General features: G+C 37.2%; 1 protein-coding gene across 2 annotated transcripts; it reads right to left on the bottom strand.

The window, feature by feature from the left end:
• Window positions 1-2,561: 2,561 nt before the first annotated feature.
• Window positions 2,562-14,814, bottom strand: csf3r (colony stimulating factor 3 receptor (granulocyte)). 2 transcript variants are annotated; one of them, XM_017708254.2, is made up of 17 exons: window positions 14,722-14,814; window positions 12,134-12,356; window positions 11,877-11,957; window positions 10,882-11,178; window positions 10,119-10,251; window positions 9,795-9,955; window positions 9,544-9,704; window positions 8,556-8,706; window positions 7,663-7,745; window positions 6,640-6,847; window positions 6,309-6,494; window positions 6,121-6,219; window positions 5,738-5,884; window positions 5,521-5,661; window positions 5,337-5,430; window positions 5,174-5,255; window positions 2,562-3,704 (listed from the first exon to the last, which is right to left on the bottom strand). In XM_017708254.2, exons 3-17 carry the CDS (start codon window positions 11,944-11,946, stop codon window positions 3,201-3,203), a joined length of 2,517 nt encoding a protein of 838 aa, XP_017563743.1. In that variant the 5' UTR covers window positions 11,947-11,957; window positions 12,134-12,356; window positions 14,722-14,814; the 3' UTR covers window positions 2,562-3,200. The 2 variants fall into 2 exon arrangements, with proteins under 2 accessions (XP_017563743.1, XP_017563745.1); XM_017708256.2 differs by having other exon boundaries at window positions 12,267-12,356.
• Window positions 14,815-15,400: the final 586 nt, after the last annotated feature.

Here is a 15,400-nt window from a genome sequence, read left to right as displayed (position 1 = left end):
TCCATGTACCGAATGTTAAACCGAAGCCATGGATCAATAAAAATCTACCTGCCGTCCACATTTGGCCCTGGGGCCAGACTTTGGACAACCCTGCTATAAAGTAACTTTAGGGCAAAATGCATTATGTAAGGAAGTAAGTATAAACTCAATCTGGTGTAATCTCTAAAACATGATTTTATTTCTTTCAACCTTCATGCATTCTTAAAACAGATGTGTTAAAAAACAACACCTGTCTCTAACTAGACATGCCAGTGAATGCTTAACTACATTACTTTTTACACAAAATGTGTTGAAATATTTCTGTGACCAGTAATGTTAACATATTTGTGTTATTTTTAACAAAGAATGTGTTAAATCAGAGAACAATATGACACAAAAAGTGTAAAAGCAATTAACACAAGTAAGTGTGATGTTGTTTAACACATTGTGTTTTAGACTGTAGAAGAATTATAGAGACAGTCTTCTTGTATTTACAGAATGCAGTGTTAACAGTAGAAACAGATCCATCATGCATGCATACAGTCAGTGAAGCTCCATGATGCTCTAATTAATGCAAAATCGTTCAATACAAAAACAAAACAAACAACATACAAATGAAACAACACATACAATGTCATCCACGAAAAAACTCAGATCATATAAGATAACACAGGCCCACAGTGGCATAACTATTGAGATAGAGATAGATAGAACTTTATTGATTCCGGAGGGAGATTGCACGAAACTGGAGGATGGGGATTGCACTGGAGCCTAAGGGGCATCTTACAGAGCCCTGGCCCCTTAAAATCTTTATTGGGCCCCTCATAAAACTCATACACAACTGTACACTCATGACTTACAGAGAGATCTAGTTTCTTAATGAAAACACCTCACCTAGCTACACAGATTGAGCTGACGTCTGTTTATCTGGTATGATGTCTGTTCATATCTATTCATGTCTTATCAGATTCTTCACAGACTTGTAATGCACACATTTCAGTTAACTTTAGAGCTGGTAGGTGGTGGTTAAGACATAACAATAGCAAGTAAACCAGCAAATGATATGGTTGTTTTATATCAAAAGTAATTTTCATATGATCGGGCCCACTCATTTTTTGCCCTGGGGCGCATGAGATCCTAGTTATGCCACTGAAAGCTCAACTAAGTCACTTAAATCTGCTTGTAAAGGAAAGGTCAATTTAAAAGGTATTACCATAGAAGTAATAATTAGTGATGTGGGATAATATTGGAATCATATGAGCAACAGCAGATAACTCCTCAAAACATTGCCAGCCTTGAACAGATGTTTGGATTTAACCGTCATTCCAAAGCATATTTATTGTAGTCCTGAAATGCAGAATGATGAAGAGATGCTGGGCTGCTACTGAATTATCTAGATTTTATTAATTCGATTGCATTTCTAACCTACATTTGTTACAAAGGTTACATTTCTCTTAATGCTAATCTAGGATTTAGTCCAAATATCTACATTGGAATGTTTATGTATCGACAGATTTTTTCAGGAAAAAATATAGGACGTACAGGAAAAATATAGGATCGGAATCAGCTCATGATTCCTATATCAGTGCATCCATAGAAATAGTATCAAAGTATTTCATTATTATTACAATCTGCCAGTAAGAGCTAGAATAAAGAAATACCTTGCGTCTCTCAGTGATGTGGGTTGATTAACACCAGCTAAGTTAAATTATGGCTTCAGTGCACAGCTTGTCATGGAGGGCAGAATAGCTTCACTCAAAATGGGTTTGATTGTTGGAGCATTCCATTCCATTCTATAGGTCAGTGAATATACTGATTGTGTGACTGACCAATTACACATGACATGTCCTGAATGTATTCATTACCATAGGACCTGAACAGATACAGTTTGTTCCCTTGTAATGAACATTAGAAAGGAAACTAGTGGCAATCACTGAGGGATGTTAATGCAATCAGAGAACTGCATGTCCTTCGGAGGGATTTCAACTGGAGAAAGTGAAGTAAAAAAGGCGAATATTTGAATCTGGCAAACCAAAAGTTATTTTAAGCATTTCAGTGTGAATTGTTATTTCCTCTTGCTACCATAAGTAGTGAATGTCCTAATATTGTAACAGTAGTGACTATGAAAACAACCAGAGATCTAGTCTACAGCTGTGGCCTCAGCTTTCTGTCCAATCAAAAATACCTCACGCACACATACATTTCTATTTGTAATTAATTGCCTTAGACATCCTTCCTCATATTATTATCAAGACATTACAGTACTTTGCAAAAGACAGAGACCCTTCATTTATTTAATTTCCAGTTAAAAGAGCAAGTTATTTATTTTTCAGGTGATATTTCTGAGAATATGTATAATATCACTTACATAAGGAAAAAGGATGTCAAAGGAAAATAATTTTAAAAAGTTTTCAAAACTAGAATTCAATAAATGATTGAAAAGAAAACAGAGAAAAAGAAAAAACTGGAGTCCTAACAACTGTGTAAGTGTGGCAGACCACCAAAACTGTCCCCATCAGATGAACAGCACTTAAAGCCTTCATCTTTAAGAGAGAAAAGAAGCTCCACTTTTGCTTCAGATCTGAAAAAATCCACATGTGTTTCTGTCAACCCTTCCACTGTGAGAGAACAACTCAGTGATGTGGGTCTGAAAGGATGTGTAGATGTCAAAAAGCCCTTACTGAGAAAAGGAAATGGATTAAAAAGGAGAATATTTACAAATCTTCTACAGAAGCTACGGGTGTTCTCTGAACAATAGATTGACCACCCCAGAGTTCTGACCTCAACATCACAGAATGTGTTTGGGATTACTCGAGAAGCAGAAAACACAACCAACTTCTAAGACAGAATGTCTTTGGAGGTGTGGGGAAATATCCATGCAGATTTCTTTAGGAACCTGAAAGCAATTCTGTCTGAATTTTCATTTCATTTTTTTAAAATATTTGTTTTGTAATTTTTTTCCATGTACTGAAAAATGAGAACTTTCCCATTTTGACTGAAAATGAAATAAAGGAAATGTCATTTCTGACCTTTGAACAGTACTGTATGGGGCACAGATTGCTGCTGATAAACTTGTTGCATTCATTTAGGACCATTCATATGTGTTTACAACATCATTTCCCAATAAAGTCTTAGACTGCAAAATGGTCCACTGCCAATTCCAAAGCCAGCACTAATAAGAGTCACAGATATGCTTTCTGTTATGCCAGGTCAAAGTGAATTCAGGCCTGATGACTACTGCCCTTGACTTCCAAGGATTTGAGCATAGGGAAATCTTCCCAAAGTGAAACCCTTTCTTGTTTGCTCCCTAAATCCTCCTGAAATGTGGAAAAATGGTCTGCTTCAGAGGGTTCTGCTTGAGTTAACATTTTCTCATATGGACGAGGACTGGAAGGTTCCTCTTCACCCAGGAGGGGTTGTGTGGATTCAGAGCGCAGGTAGGCTGGTGGAGCTGCAGGCTGAGAGCGATATGAATTGGCAAACACAACAGTGGCATAGGGCACAGACTCAGTCTGAGACCCTGAGTTATAGATTCCTGAATCACGGGACGAGTCAGAGTGGTCGTCATTAACACTTTTACCATCGTATGACCATTTGCAAGAGTGGAGGTACTCAGATGTTGAAGGATTTCCCTTCCACAGCTCTTTCTCAGACAAGCTCAGAAGACTGAAGTGAGAGAGATACACCAGGACAGGGTCCTTGACCTCTTTAAATGAGGGGATGTCCTGTGGATGACAATATGGCAAATAATGAATTATCTTATAGATATGAAGAGTTTATTCTAAAATGCTGTATACACGTTCATAACACTTTGGGATATAACAAGATTTTGAAAAGAATAACAGTGGATATAAAATGATAAACACTTTTTAAAAATAAAGATAGTATTAATCACAGTGTAGCATGAATGTTTTTTGTATGTGGAAATCCCACCCACGACAGCATATATAACAAAAAAAACCTGAAAATGATCTAAGCCACTTGAAAGTGGAACTCTTACAAAAGATGATTTTTCAAGAGTCCTTCAGCAAGGAGAATGGTTCTTCTTAGAACCAGGGGTGCTATATAGAACCATTAAATGCATAAATGCTTCTTTGCATGGTGAAATGGTTCTTTAGATCAATGGAGAATGTGTTCTATACCATTTTTTTGAAAATGGTTCTATATAGCAGCAAAAAGGGTTCTTCTACTGTTACCAGCTTGATATCATAACAATAGCAGAGCCCTTTTGTTGCTATATATATATATAACCATTTTACCAAGCAAAGAATTGTTTAAGCCTGAAATGGTTCTATATAGCATTCATGGTTCTAAATCAAATGATTCTCTTTATTAAAGAACCCCTAAAAACATTTTTAAGCGTCTGTGCAATTTAGAAATGTTATGGTTGCAAGTATACAGATCTAATGTAGTTAGTCAAATGATTACACTATTACAGGGGGTCTTATACACAAAGGGTCCATGTGGCTGCAGGTCTTCATTCCAAACAAGCAAGAGCTTGCTTGATTCTACTGGTTAAATCAGTTACTCTCAGTCTTCAAATAACTGATCAGCTGTGCACCTGCTTTGTTGGAAAAAAAAATGTAGCCTCACTGACCCTTTTTGCAGATAAAACTGGACACCCTTACACTGTTAGGTTCATTTTCAGAGCAGGCAAAACAAACTGAGATAAAAGCAAAAAATAAAGGTCATCCTCACTTCCATGACCTCATTACTAGGGAACATCCATATTCAGTCACAGTTAAAAAAAATGTGAAACAGTTTATGCACCTGAAAAAAATTAGTATTAAAATGTTATTTATGTGAGACTTTACCTCCTTATTTGCTCAGAAAGTCCTAATATTAGAATTAATATGAATAACAATGTGTTCACTTTACCATTTCCAACCTCTCCTGGTGGCAGTCTAGCATTACTTTGTTGTTATCATTAAGAAATCCAGTGTCCTGTTTGGATAATTAGTGGTTCATTAAAGTTTGCTGGTACTGGATTTGAACAAATCTATCTGATTGCTGGGAGTGTCGAAGTAAAATCCAGAACCCAAACTTCTAATTGGCTCACAGGTCATCAACTACTTTGAAAAAAACATGTTCATGCTTGTTTGTCCTTTTGTTGTATAGAGTTAATACTGACACACACATTTGACTGATGGCTTTATGTCTGTCAAGATTTACAATCAAAATAAAGTGGACATACCTGCAGTGAACTGGTTATTGTCCACTTTTTAATACTGCTGTTAGCCGGGTCAGGAATCATTGGCCACAAGCACTTCTTCAAGCTGTAACGTTAAAAAACAAAATTGTACTCTAGATCTTTAAGCATGGAGCTGAAACAATCGGTAGGCATTTAAGAAGCTTACCATTTATTATTACTGAAACAGGTAAACACTCCAAGGAAGAGAAGTGTCAGCCCAACACAGGCCGGGATGACAACTAGAACTATTTCAAAGGCATCTGAAAAAAAATTGAACAGTACAATACATACTATACAATACATAATAAAGAAATGAACTATGATGAAAATATTCAGAAATCATCAGTTACCAATAGAAGGGGTCTTCACAGTGACAGTTGTCCCATTGATGCTCCCACCAGTTGTGCTAGTCATGAGGATGATGCTGTACATGGAAGAAGGTCGAAGATCCTTCAGAACCACACGTTTCTCTGTCCCCTCAAGGTCTGTAACTTTATAATAAGCACTGCTGTTAGTGAAAGAGTACAACAAGTATAAGAAGACAAAGACAATATCATTTTTATTTACCTCTTACACGGTTCTCGTCATCCCAGTAGAAAACCCGATAGCTAGTAATGATTCCATTCCTATTCTGCAGTGGGATTTCGTCCCAGTACAGCTCGACATATGAAGATCTGATCTCTCCAAACTGTGGCTCTGGAGATTTAGAGGGAGCTGGAATAATAGAGAACCAGCATTATAGCAGCTTTTTGTTGAGGTATTATCATTATTATTATTATTATTATTATTATTCTAACAGTACAAGCCATTGTGCTATTGATATACATTTATGGCAGAACTACACCACTAGATCCACTAGAGGGAAGTGTTGTATCATTATCCATTCTATTGTACATTTTCACATCAATGGTTCTGTACTGCCTCAGCCACATTTCTCAGCCAGAACTAACCTTTCTGTCTTGTGTATGCCATGACTGTATAAGGCTGGCCAATGCCATCCTTATACTTTGGGTATATTGAAATATTATATGGCTGGTAAGGCTCCAGACCTAAAAATTGAAGATAGAAAGATCTATGTAAAAAATTATAATCAACATAAAACTGTAGATGGGAATTTCTTTTTGAATTTGCACTGTACCTGCTACTACCAAGCTGGACTGATTTTTGTCCACAATTTCAAAGGAAATTTGAGGGATTTCCTCATGCAGTGCCTTCCATTCTAACACATACGTGCTAACGGCTGAGGATACTGGGCTTGACCATTCTGTCAGCACAGACTCTTCAGATTCTGGATAAACTCTCAGATAAGCTACAGGGTCCTGTTCTGCAAAGAAACACAAAGAGAGGTTAATTTAAAATAAAATCAGACTGTATTTGTCTATTTAGGCTGTGAATACTTGTTTATTTATAGGAACTACATGATTAGTAGAAGTGACAAAAAGCTATGTATCTAAATGTGCTATAGCTACCTGTATGTTTGTACACTGCCACCTCAGTAGGACTGGATTTTCCTGCTGTGTTCACAGCTGTCAGATGGATCTTTCTGACATCTACAGGGATCTGGAAAGAACAGTGTTGCTGGAAAGTGTTACACACAGTCTTCCTCTGGCTGGGTGGTCTCACGAGTGAAACGATGTAAGACACGTTCATGCTGTTGGCACGGAACTGCAAAGATGGCTGAGAGGGAAAGAGCGTAACACGTCAGTGAACATTTGACAGAGCATTGCCAAACAGTGACTGTTAGTTACATTACAGAGGTTGGTTAAACTGTGTGAGGTTGTCTGTTTGATTATGTACATCAGAAAGTAAACTGTATATTACACAGCACAGTCATGGCATCAATATCCCACCATCAGAGTGAGTCATAATTCCTCGCGTTGCTAAAAACCCGATTAGTTCAGAAGAAATAAACATCACTCTTTTAACGGCCTTTAAACTCTAGGCTTATTATTAGGATATTATTCTTAAAGGGCCTATATCCTACAGTATTCCTCGTATTTCTTTTGTTTGTTTTATGTACCAAAACCAGTCATAATTCAGTTCTCTTGACCATTTCTTTCTCCATTAGAATCTTCATCCCTTTATCCCTTTCGTTCCTATGCCTTTGAGACAGATCTATGTAGATGAGCTCTGTCCTGATTGGCGGGCCTGTATTACTTCTCATTCAAAAAGCAGTCCAGGCTACAACACTACTTATAACTTCAGCATAGATGGGCAGCTGCTAGGCTAGAATAGGTGCACAGATGAAAATATGTGGCTTTTCACAACATCACAGCAACAGCTTACTTTTCCTATATGGACTGGGTAGTGAATGATACGTTTTGAAAGTTTACACAGTGCATCAAAGTCTTTTATTACAAAAACATGAGGGAAATTTGTTTTTCCATGTTATGGAAAGAGAGTGAATATAAGCCCTTAGGGTTTCTGTGGTTAACCAGTCCAAACCTTTAGACACACAGCTCTGTGAGGTGTTGTAATTGTTGGCTTCTCACCTTCCAAAACAGTTCAGCTCGGTGACGCCTGTTTGCTGACTGCCCCAGCAGCTTCAACCATGTGACCAGTCGGCCAGTGGGAGCTGAAAAGAGACCGGTCGATGCAGCACACATCACTACATCAAGGCTTTTAGCATTTATCAAGCAATGCTGTTGATTAAGTGCAGCTTTTAGAGACACTGTAGCATAGACTGTTCTCATCACCTCTTATACTGCACTCTAAATAAATTATAGTTCGAGAAATACATTTGAATTTGATAAGGCCACAGCAAGAGCAAGGTTTATGAATACACAAGTCATATTGGCAATGTCTGGAAAGAAGATATGGCTTATATTCATTGATTTGTAGTGAATTGAAAGAGACCTATTGGTAAGTTCCTACAGCAAGCAGTTGGGAAGCAAATGCACAGCACAAAAATATCTATATTTTGAGTTCAAACACCTTAAGGACTAAGATGAAAAGGATAAATAAATTGGCTTCAGAGAAGACCAAGGCTGTGCTCATAGTCTGCACTTTTCAGAGTTTTCTTATTCTTTCCATCAGAGTTCTGGAGTAGATTCCACTGGCTACTCTATATGTCAAGCACTGGTACTGCTATGTCACATTGATGGGAATGGCTTTGACTTTAAATTACACCCAACTGCCAGGGGGATGTGATTGATTGGTATAATTCCCAGATTTAAGCACCACTTGCTACACAGAAGGTATTTCCACTGCAGGAGTGTTTCAGGCTTTATGCTCTAGTCAAAAGACTAAACATTGCTCTGACTAGAACCCCACACAACTCATCTAATGTTCACTTCCAAGGCTTTTACTTCAGGACTTACTACTTTCAGTTGAAAAGATGATGTGATGAGTAAAGCTACAGCAGACACAGAAAAATTGGGAGTACCTTTAATGAGGGTAGTAGCCACTGTGGGATGACTCCACTCGCTCCATGGGCTGCTGCGATACCTCACCCTCATCTCAGACTGGTACATCATTCCATGAAGCAGGTCACACACATCAATTGTGCCAGGTTTACTATGATTACGCAATGAAACCTGTGGGAAATAATCAGATAGTACTCAATATCCTATAATAAGTACATACATAAGCAAACAAATAAACAAAAACTGACATAAAAATATTTCCATGATCCTAAACTCAACTTATTCCTAAACTAAACTTAACCATAACCCTAACTTTAAAGCTGTTCATAATCAGCTGATTTTTCACCAGTTTGGCTATTTACTTTTTAAGCACCTAGATAAGCTGAAATAAAGTGTAAACAACTAAAGAAATGCTGATTTAAATTACGAGGCACAGATTTGGATATTTTGCAAATTATTATCAATCTTTTGTCTCCTTTCATTTGAGTGTTTTGGGATGCCTACTATGAGCTGCTCAGTAGTCAAATGTTGTTGGTAAATAACGCTTCTAATTAGTGAATTCAGCTACTTTAAGGTACTGACACAAGGGTGCTTACAGCTAAACAGCTTGTATAATATCCATGGAAAAAACAATGTAAATACAAAGGGATGCTTTGAAGCAGCCACACATGAGCCTGAGGTCACCACGCTCCATGTCAAGCAACAGCTAGAGGGGTTTAAAGCTCTCCAGCAGTGGGCTGTGAAGAGCTGCTTAGAAAAATATGTCATTTGACCACAGGCATCCAAACTTTTGAATTTAAGTTCTAGGCTAACATAATGAGACAACGATTTAGAGAGGAATGGCCATGGTACAGTTTATTCTCGAGGGAAGCTTTCCCATGGATTTTAAGGAATACTTCAGTTTTTCTATTAGCCTAATTTACATTCAAAAGAATTGTTTGTAAAGGTTGATGCAGTTCTCCAGTAATATTTCTGACAAATATGAGTGGAAATAAACAGAAAATTAACCTGCTGTCTGTCCGAAACCTTTCCATGCATAGGTGTAAGTCTGATCTCAATACACATATATTTCACAATCCACCTCTGTCGTTCTGAGAGACTCCACTTGTGTCGTAGGCATCCGTATTTCTCTGTTCCAACCTTCTGAATCTCTGGAGTGTCCAACTTAACTGTAAAGGAAACAGATGACATGAACATGAGGTCCTGAACATGTTCATATGTATTTTTCCTAGAGTAGTTTACAGAAGTGCCTTTCTAACCTGTTTCCATAGGGTCCATCACCCAGTGCTCAGAGGTGGATCGGCCCAGGGCATTCACTGCCTCTACGTGAACTTGTACCTCATAAAACAAGGCAAAGCCATTGCGTGGGACCCTGTAGAAGTGCTTCCCAGGTGGCGGAACATATTTAAAAGCCTGATTTCTTTAAAAAAAGAATAAAATAAAAAATCCACAACACCATTGATCACCATTGTTTACAATAGTACAATGTTGACTGATGTATTCATATTATCATAACATTTGCTGTAATGTAGAACTGCTAGTCAAAGGAAAAATGTGCTAGATATTATAATTATTATAAATACCTGATTTCTGTGTGAAGAGTATAGGTTGTTGGAATGCTTGATGTTTCTTCACCAGGGTTCCACGTGCACAACAGCGAGTATGGTACGGTTAAGTTTAATAAGCAAGTCAGGTTCTGAAGGGCTGGAGGAGGATCTTTAAAGATAATGAAGATTGTGAACTCAAATGAGGCAAATTCCACCAATATAAATGAACATAGAGGAAAACAGCTGAAACTGCTATGCCACAATTTAAACCAATGACTGCACTGCAGCTCCTTAATGTAAAATACATGGTCATGAATAGATACTGATTTCTATTGTCACTATCATATCAAAATCTTGTAACTTCCTTTTCTTTGTTTTTATTCTTTTACACTATTTGAAAATGCCCACTGCCCTTTACATTGTCTGAAAATTTATTATGACATGTTGATTAACAGAAATGGCCCAAAATTACTCTTGTTGCTTATTATCAATGCACATTAAAGTTAATAACATTTCTTCTTTGCCCTTGAAAGTTACAAAGCTACAAGGTTTTAATACAACGATTATATGAACAGAGGAATGGAAGAAAAGTGTAAAAATATGAATGATAAAATGTCAGTATGAACAGAAGGTAATTCAGTTTTACCTAAATAACATATATTTTACTAACATGTACTTCTCTGTACATAAATATAACTGTCTGCTCATTAATGACTGGTAGGTCAGATTAGTTAGTTAGTTTATAATGTGTGATGAGGCACTGAGCAAACTAATTTAAAACCATAGAAAAAATCCTTACTTGCTGCTTTGATTTCCACTCCAGCTACTACACTGCAGTCTTCATGTTTGCAGATGGCACAATGCAGCACTGCTGTCCTGTCTGTGAACTTGTGTATGATGATTTCATAAATGCTTTTATTCTGATTGGCTACATCACTATAGTTTAAATTAGCTTGGTAAGGCCACTCCACATGAAAATCTTGGCCTTTTGTTAGTGAACAGTCTTCTTTAATGTAACAGGATACTGTGACTGGGGAGCCAGCCAGTACCACTGTAGATGGAGCATGGACCTCAGCACATGGTGAAGATCTTACATCTTTAGAGAAGAAGAGATATGAAAGAGAATGAAGACAGGGATATGAAAGCAGACTCCATGCTATAACAAGAGATTTAGCTACCCTTCCCTACCTAAGCCTTACGAAACACAGCATTGCAGTTGATCTTCTCGTCAACTAGGCTATTTCAACACATATGGTGAACAGTGTCACAGCACTGCCGTAAACGTGTCTTTAGTTGTACCAGCTGGGTGACTGACAATTACACCCATGGATGTTTTGTTAAACCCTCAATGATCTGCTCAAGTGAGACTATGCAGTTTAAAATGAGAGGTTCTTTAATTGTTTCTGGCTTTAATGTATGGTTTTAAGAATAAAGTGTTAATTGACATAGAACTTCCACATTATCAGGAGGTTCTTTAACCTTTAAAAAGTTACTCATATGACAGAACTGATTCTCTAAAACATCAATGGAAAAGTTCTTCAGGGAAACAAAAGTGACTTATAAAGTGATCATTGCTCCAAAGAACCCTTTAGTTGCCATCTTTGTTTTTCAGAGTGTTGCTGTTAAAATAGTTCCTTTGCATTTCTTCAAAGTGACTTCAAAGTGATTTTGCTATTTGTGGTTATCCTACAAATCCAAAAGGGGATATCAGCAAATATCTTGGTCTCACATAAATAAAATGAATGATGCAATTAGAAGTAAAAAGGTATCAAGAAGAAAATGTAGTGCTCTTACTTGCTGTGAATGAACACATAATTGACCACACCACCACCACACTATGTATGGAGATCCAGCAAAGAGCCATGATGTCACAGTCTAGAAAAGAAACAAAATTTGCTTATGTTTGTTAGTTATCACACACTCAGTGTATATTCAGTGCATTAAGATGTGAATACTACAAAAAACGGAGCCAAATCAACACAATTTTATACACCTCCTAACGTTCACTGTCACCAAAAAGAACAAAACAAACAATGAAAAAAAGAGCATACGCAGCGTAAGGAGCAGCAGTCCTTTCAGGGCAGGAACAAAACATTTATGTAGGATTCCTATTCCTGCATGCCTGTTGTACAATGTGAGCCTTCTGAAAAGAGAAAGGTAAAAGCTCAAGAATGTTATACTGACGAGCTGCTTCCAGGAGTGGACATTCCTCTCGGTTCTCTTCTGTGTGTTTCGCTCTCTTTGGCTGTTCTGCGGTGTACCGTTAACTTCATCCTGAACCACAGGGGCCAAAAAGAACAGGAAATCAGTCTGTTGCACAACCTGCTGTGTGACCCTCTAATCTCACACATTCTGCTGTCTTTTTTACTTTCACCATCAGTCCTTTAGCCTTGTACACAGAGAGGACTAACCACCCCACCCACTCATTTTAATATCTACCTTGTATCTTCTGTGCTTTACGTGTGATTTCCAGACACCCTTAGAGGTGTCACATTCTCAAAGTCTCACAGAAAAGCAGGGAGTGTAAAACTGAACCTGCTTTTATGAGAATATAAATAGAATAATCTAGAAAAGAGCCAAAATATCAAACACGCTATGCAATTGAAAAGGTCCAAATGTACCTTAAAGGTTAGTCTTGAAGGCCCATTACCCAGGGGAAAGAGGCATATTTGTACCAGTTCAGAATTTCAGAACTTTTTAAAACTTTTAAATAGAAAAGTAAAATAAAAAGCTTGAAGTCAACACATGACTAAAAAGTAATAAAAAAAAGAAAGAAACAGAGCAGAATGTCATATGTTTATGGTCCTAGCTAAAAGGTACCAACCCAGTGACAGCATTTGTACCTAAAAAGGGTGTCATTTACAGTCCTCTAAGATCTATTAACCTAAGAGCTATTAACCAAGTAAGTGTGAGGTACAAACTGCAAAGTGTTACATTTTTTAGTAATCTGATGGGAAGTTCCAAGACAGTTTAACAAAATTACACAGAATGCCCAACAGATTCTAGATACTAACTGAGTAAGTGTAGCCTACAAACTCTTGATACACTACAAACTAAATTGCTGTGTAATTATTTTTGGCAAAATTATGACGAAGTACCAAGACAGTGGACAGAGTAACATATAAGAACTCTGTTACTAAACTCAATTTAAAAGTGTCAGTTTATTTTTCATAGTAAAAACATACAATTGGGTCATTCCAACACAATCAGCCCCTGTGGTAAGTAAAGAACCCCTCCTTCTTTCTGTGTGTGTGTCTGTGTGTGTGTGTGTGTCTGTGTGTGTGTGTGTGTGTGTGTGTGTGTGTGTGTGTGTGTGTGAATGTTAGTAAGATGGCAGTATTGAAGTTATATTCTATTCTTTTCTTATCAGTGGCTCACATAAAGGCCTTCACTTCTCGGCATTCGCCTTTCAGCATTTCTCCCTATTGCAGGGGCTAATTGCCTGTGGCTCCTAAATGTGCTTTGCAGCCTGCTGGGGAGAGTGCAGTTATTATATTTGTAGTGATTTCTTTTGTGACCGCCTGGCATGTTGCTCCAGCACCATGATTTAATGTGCTTGTGAACACAAATGAGACTGCCAATTTCTCATTTTCCATTAAAGGACCTCAGTATTGCTTATGTGTGTTCTCTCTCTCTCTCTCTCTCTCTCTCTCTCTCTATCTTCTCTCTCTTCTCTCGATTTGCCTCCATGCATTTATTAACCAAAAAGTTATCACATTAATGCAAATATGGCAGAACATAACAAATGACTTGTACATAGTAGTAGGCCTTTTAGAGTCTCTGCTGCCACAAATTGCTTTGTTTGCTTCCATGAAATGGATTCATTAAAATAGCAAGTAGTACTAGTAAGAGAAAGAACAGCTCTTCTATAAATGGCCATGGAATACATCCTTAACCTATCTCTCTTTTGCTAACTTGTTATCCGTATTGATTTTCATTTTTCTCTGATGGTATGGAACTCTTCTGTCCAGCAAAACAATGGCCTTAGAACGTTCTGTACTTGATTAAGAAATTATCTTACAAGAAACAGTCCATCTCTGTTTCTTTCTCTCTCATTCTCTTGTTCAACCTTTTTTGGTTCACTGCACCCCCTCCATGGTACCATCTAGCACTGTGCTATTGCTCAATAATTGAAGACAAAGAAGAAGAAGAACTGGGCTTGAAAAATAAATCCCTTTCACATCCTCATTTTAAAAAGAAAGAGCAGTATGTACACCATGTTTTAGATCCTAGAGTTAAAACTCTAATTTTTAGTTATTAAAACTTAAGATATTAAAAAGGACAATAACGTTACATCGTATTAGAATAAAATAATATTTAAAGCATCCAAACTTCACATTTTGGCCTAAAAAACACAGAAAGGCTTATATAAAGACTTTTAGAAGGATATACAGAAGAGTTTATCACATGAACTTTTTCAAAGTCTCAAAATATGTTATGGGTTAAAAAAATATAATAATGAAAAATACAATTGAACAAACCGTCCTTAAGGCTACAAATCTCATAAGGCACACCTGATACATACACACACCATTTCTCTCATTATTTGAATGGAGCTTAAAGATCGGTTTACGACTGGAAAACTGAAATGACAGATAAAAAAACCATAAAGAAACGTAATCACAGAACCAGCACTCACCACATAAAGTCTTGCGGCTTGAGAGCGTTTTTATTACCTCTGACAGCACCAAGACAAGATCAGACTAACCTGATTGCACTTGTGAAGCAACTATCTGCATTAGGCCAGGCCAGCACAGTGGTTCTGCATTTATATAGAGGGATCACATGATTTGTAAAAGAAAGAAAGAAAAAGAAGAAGCAAGCCTGAGATTGACTTAGCTTTCATAACAAAGACTGAAAACAAGACAAACTAATAATGAAAGATACATTCAAAGAAAAATAGAGCCTGAAATGTTTATTTAAAATAAAGAGTACATTATTTGCTTTACTAAATTTTATGTTTAGACTCTATTCCTGATGACAGGACTGTGAATAAAGACATACAGTACTTCAAAGAAATCCTGTGATTGTTTAATGTTACATAACTCAAGTCCACCCTATATAGGGTGATTTAAAAAGATTCAAATGTATTCACTTCACTTCATAAATGTAAGTCATTACAGAACAATGCAGTAAATTGTAAATGGTTTAAGTGAGCATAAAGTTCATTATATCCAGTGTTGTGGAACCAGCGACTGCTCTAAGCTGTTGCAGATTCACTGGCCACAAAAATCACATTGAAGTGGAGAATGCAAAACACTTTCTGCTCAGGGGTCATCTCCTCACAAACCATCTTCCAGTGAAAGTCTCTCTGAAGA

This window comes from Pygocentrus nattereri, chromosome 3 (genome assembly GCF_015220715.1).
Source record: "Pygocentrus nattereri isolate fPygNat1 chromosome 3, fPygNat1.pri, whole genome shotgun sequence".
In the NCBI taxonomy this organism is placed as follows: Eukaryota; Metazoa; Chordata; class Actinopteri; order Characiformes; family Serrasalmidae; genus Pygocentrus; species Pygocentrus nattereri.
Note: the sequence above shows the minus strand (reverse complement) of the source record. Positions and strands in the feature narration are given on the sequence as shown.

Coding starts and splice junctions, on each gene's coding strand:
- csf3r (XM_017708254.2), bottom strand. CDS start 11,946: ATGGCTCTTTGCTGGATCTCCATACATAGTGTGGTGGTGGTGTGGTCA. Junction 6,220..6,308: donor GTCCAGCTTGGTAGTAGCAG/GTACAGTGCAAA, acceptor TTCAATTTTTAG/GTCTGGAGCCTTACCAGCCA. Junction 5,662..5,737: donor TGACGAGAACCGTGTAAGAG/GTAAATAAAAAT, acceptor CTTATTATAAAG/TTACAGACCTTGAGGGGACA.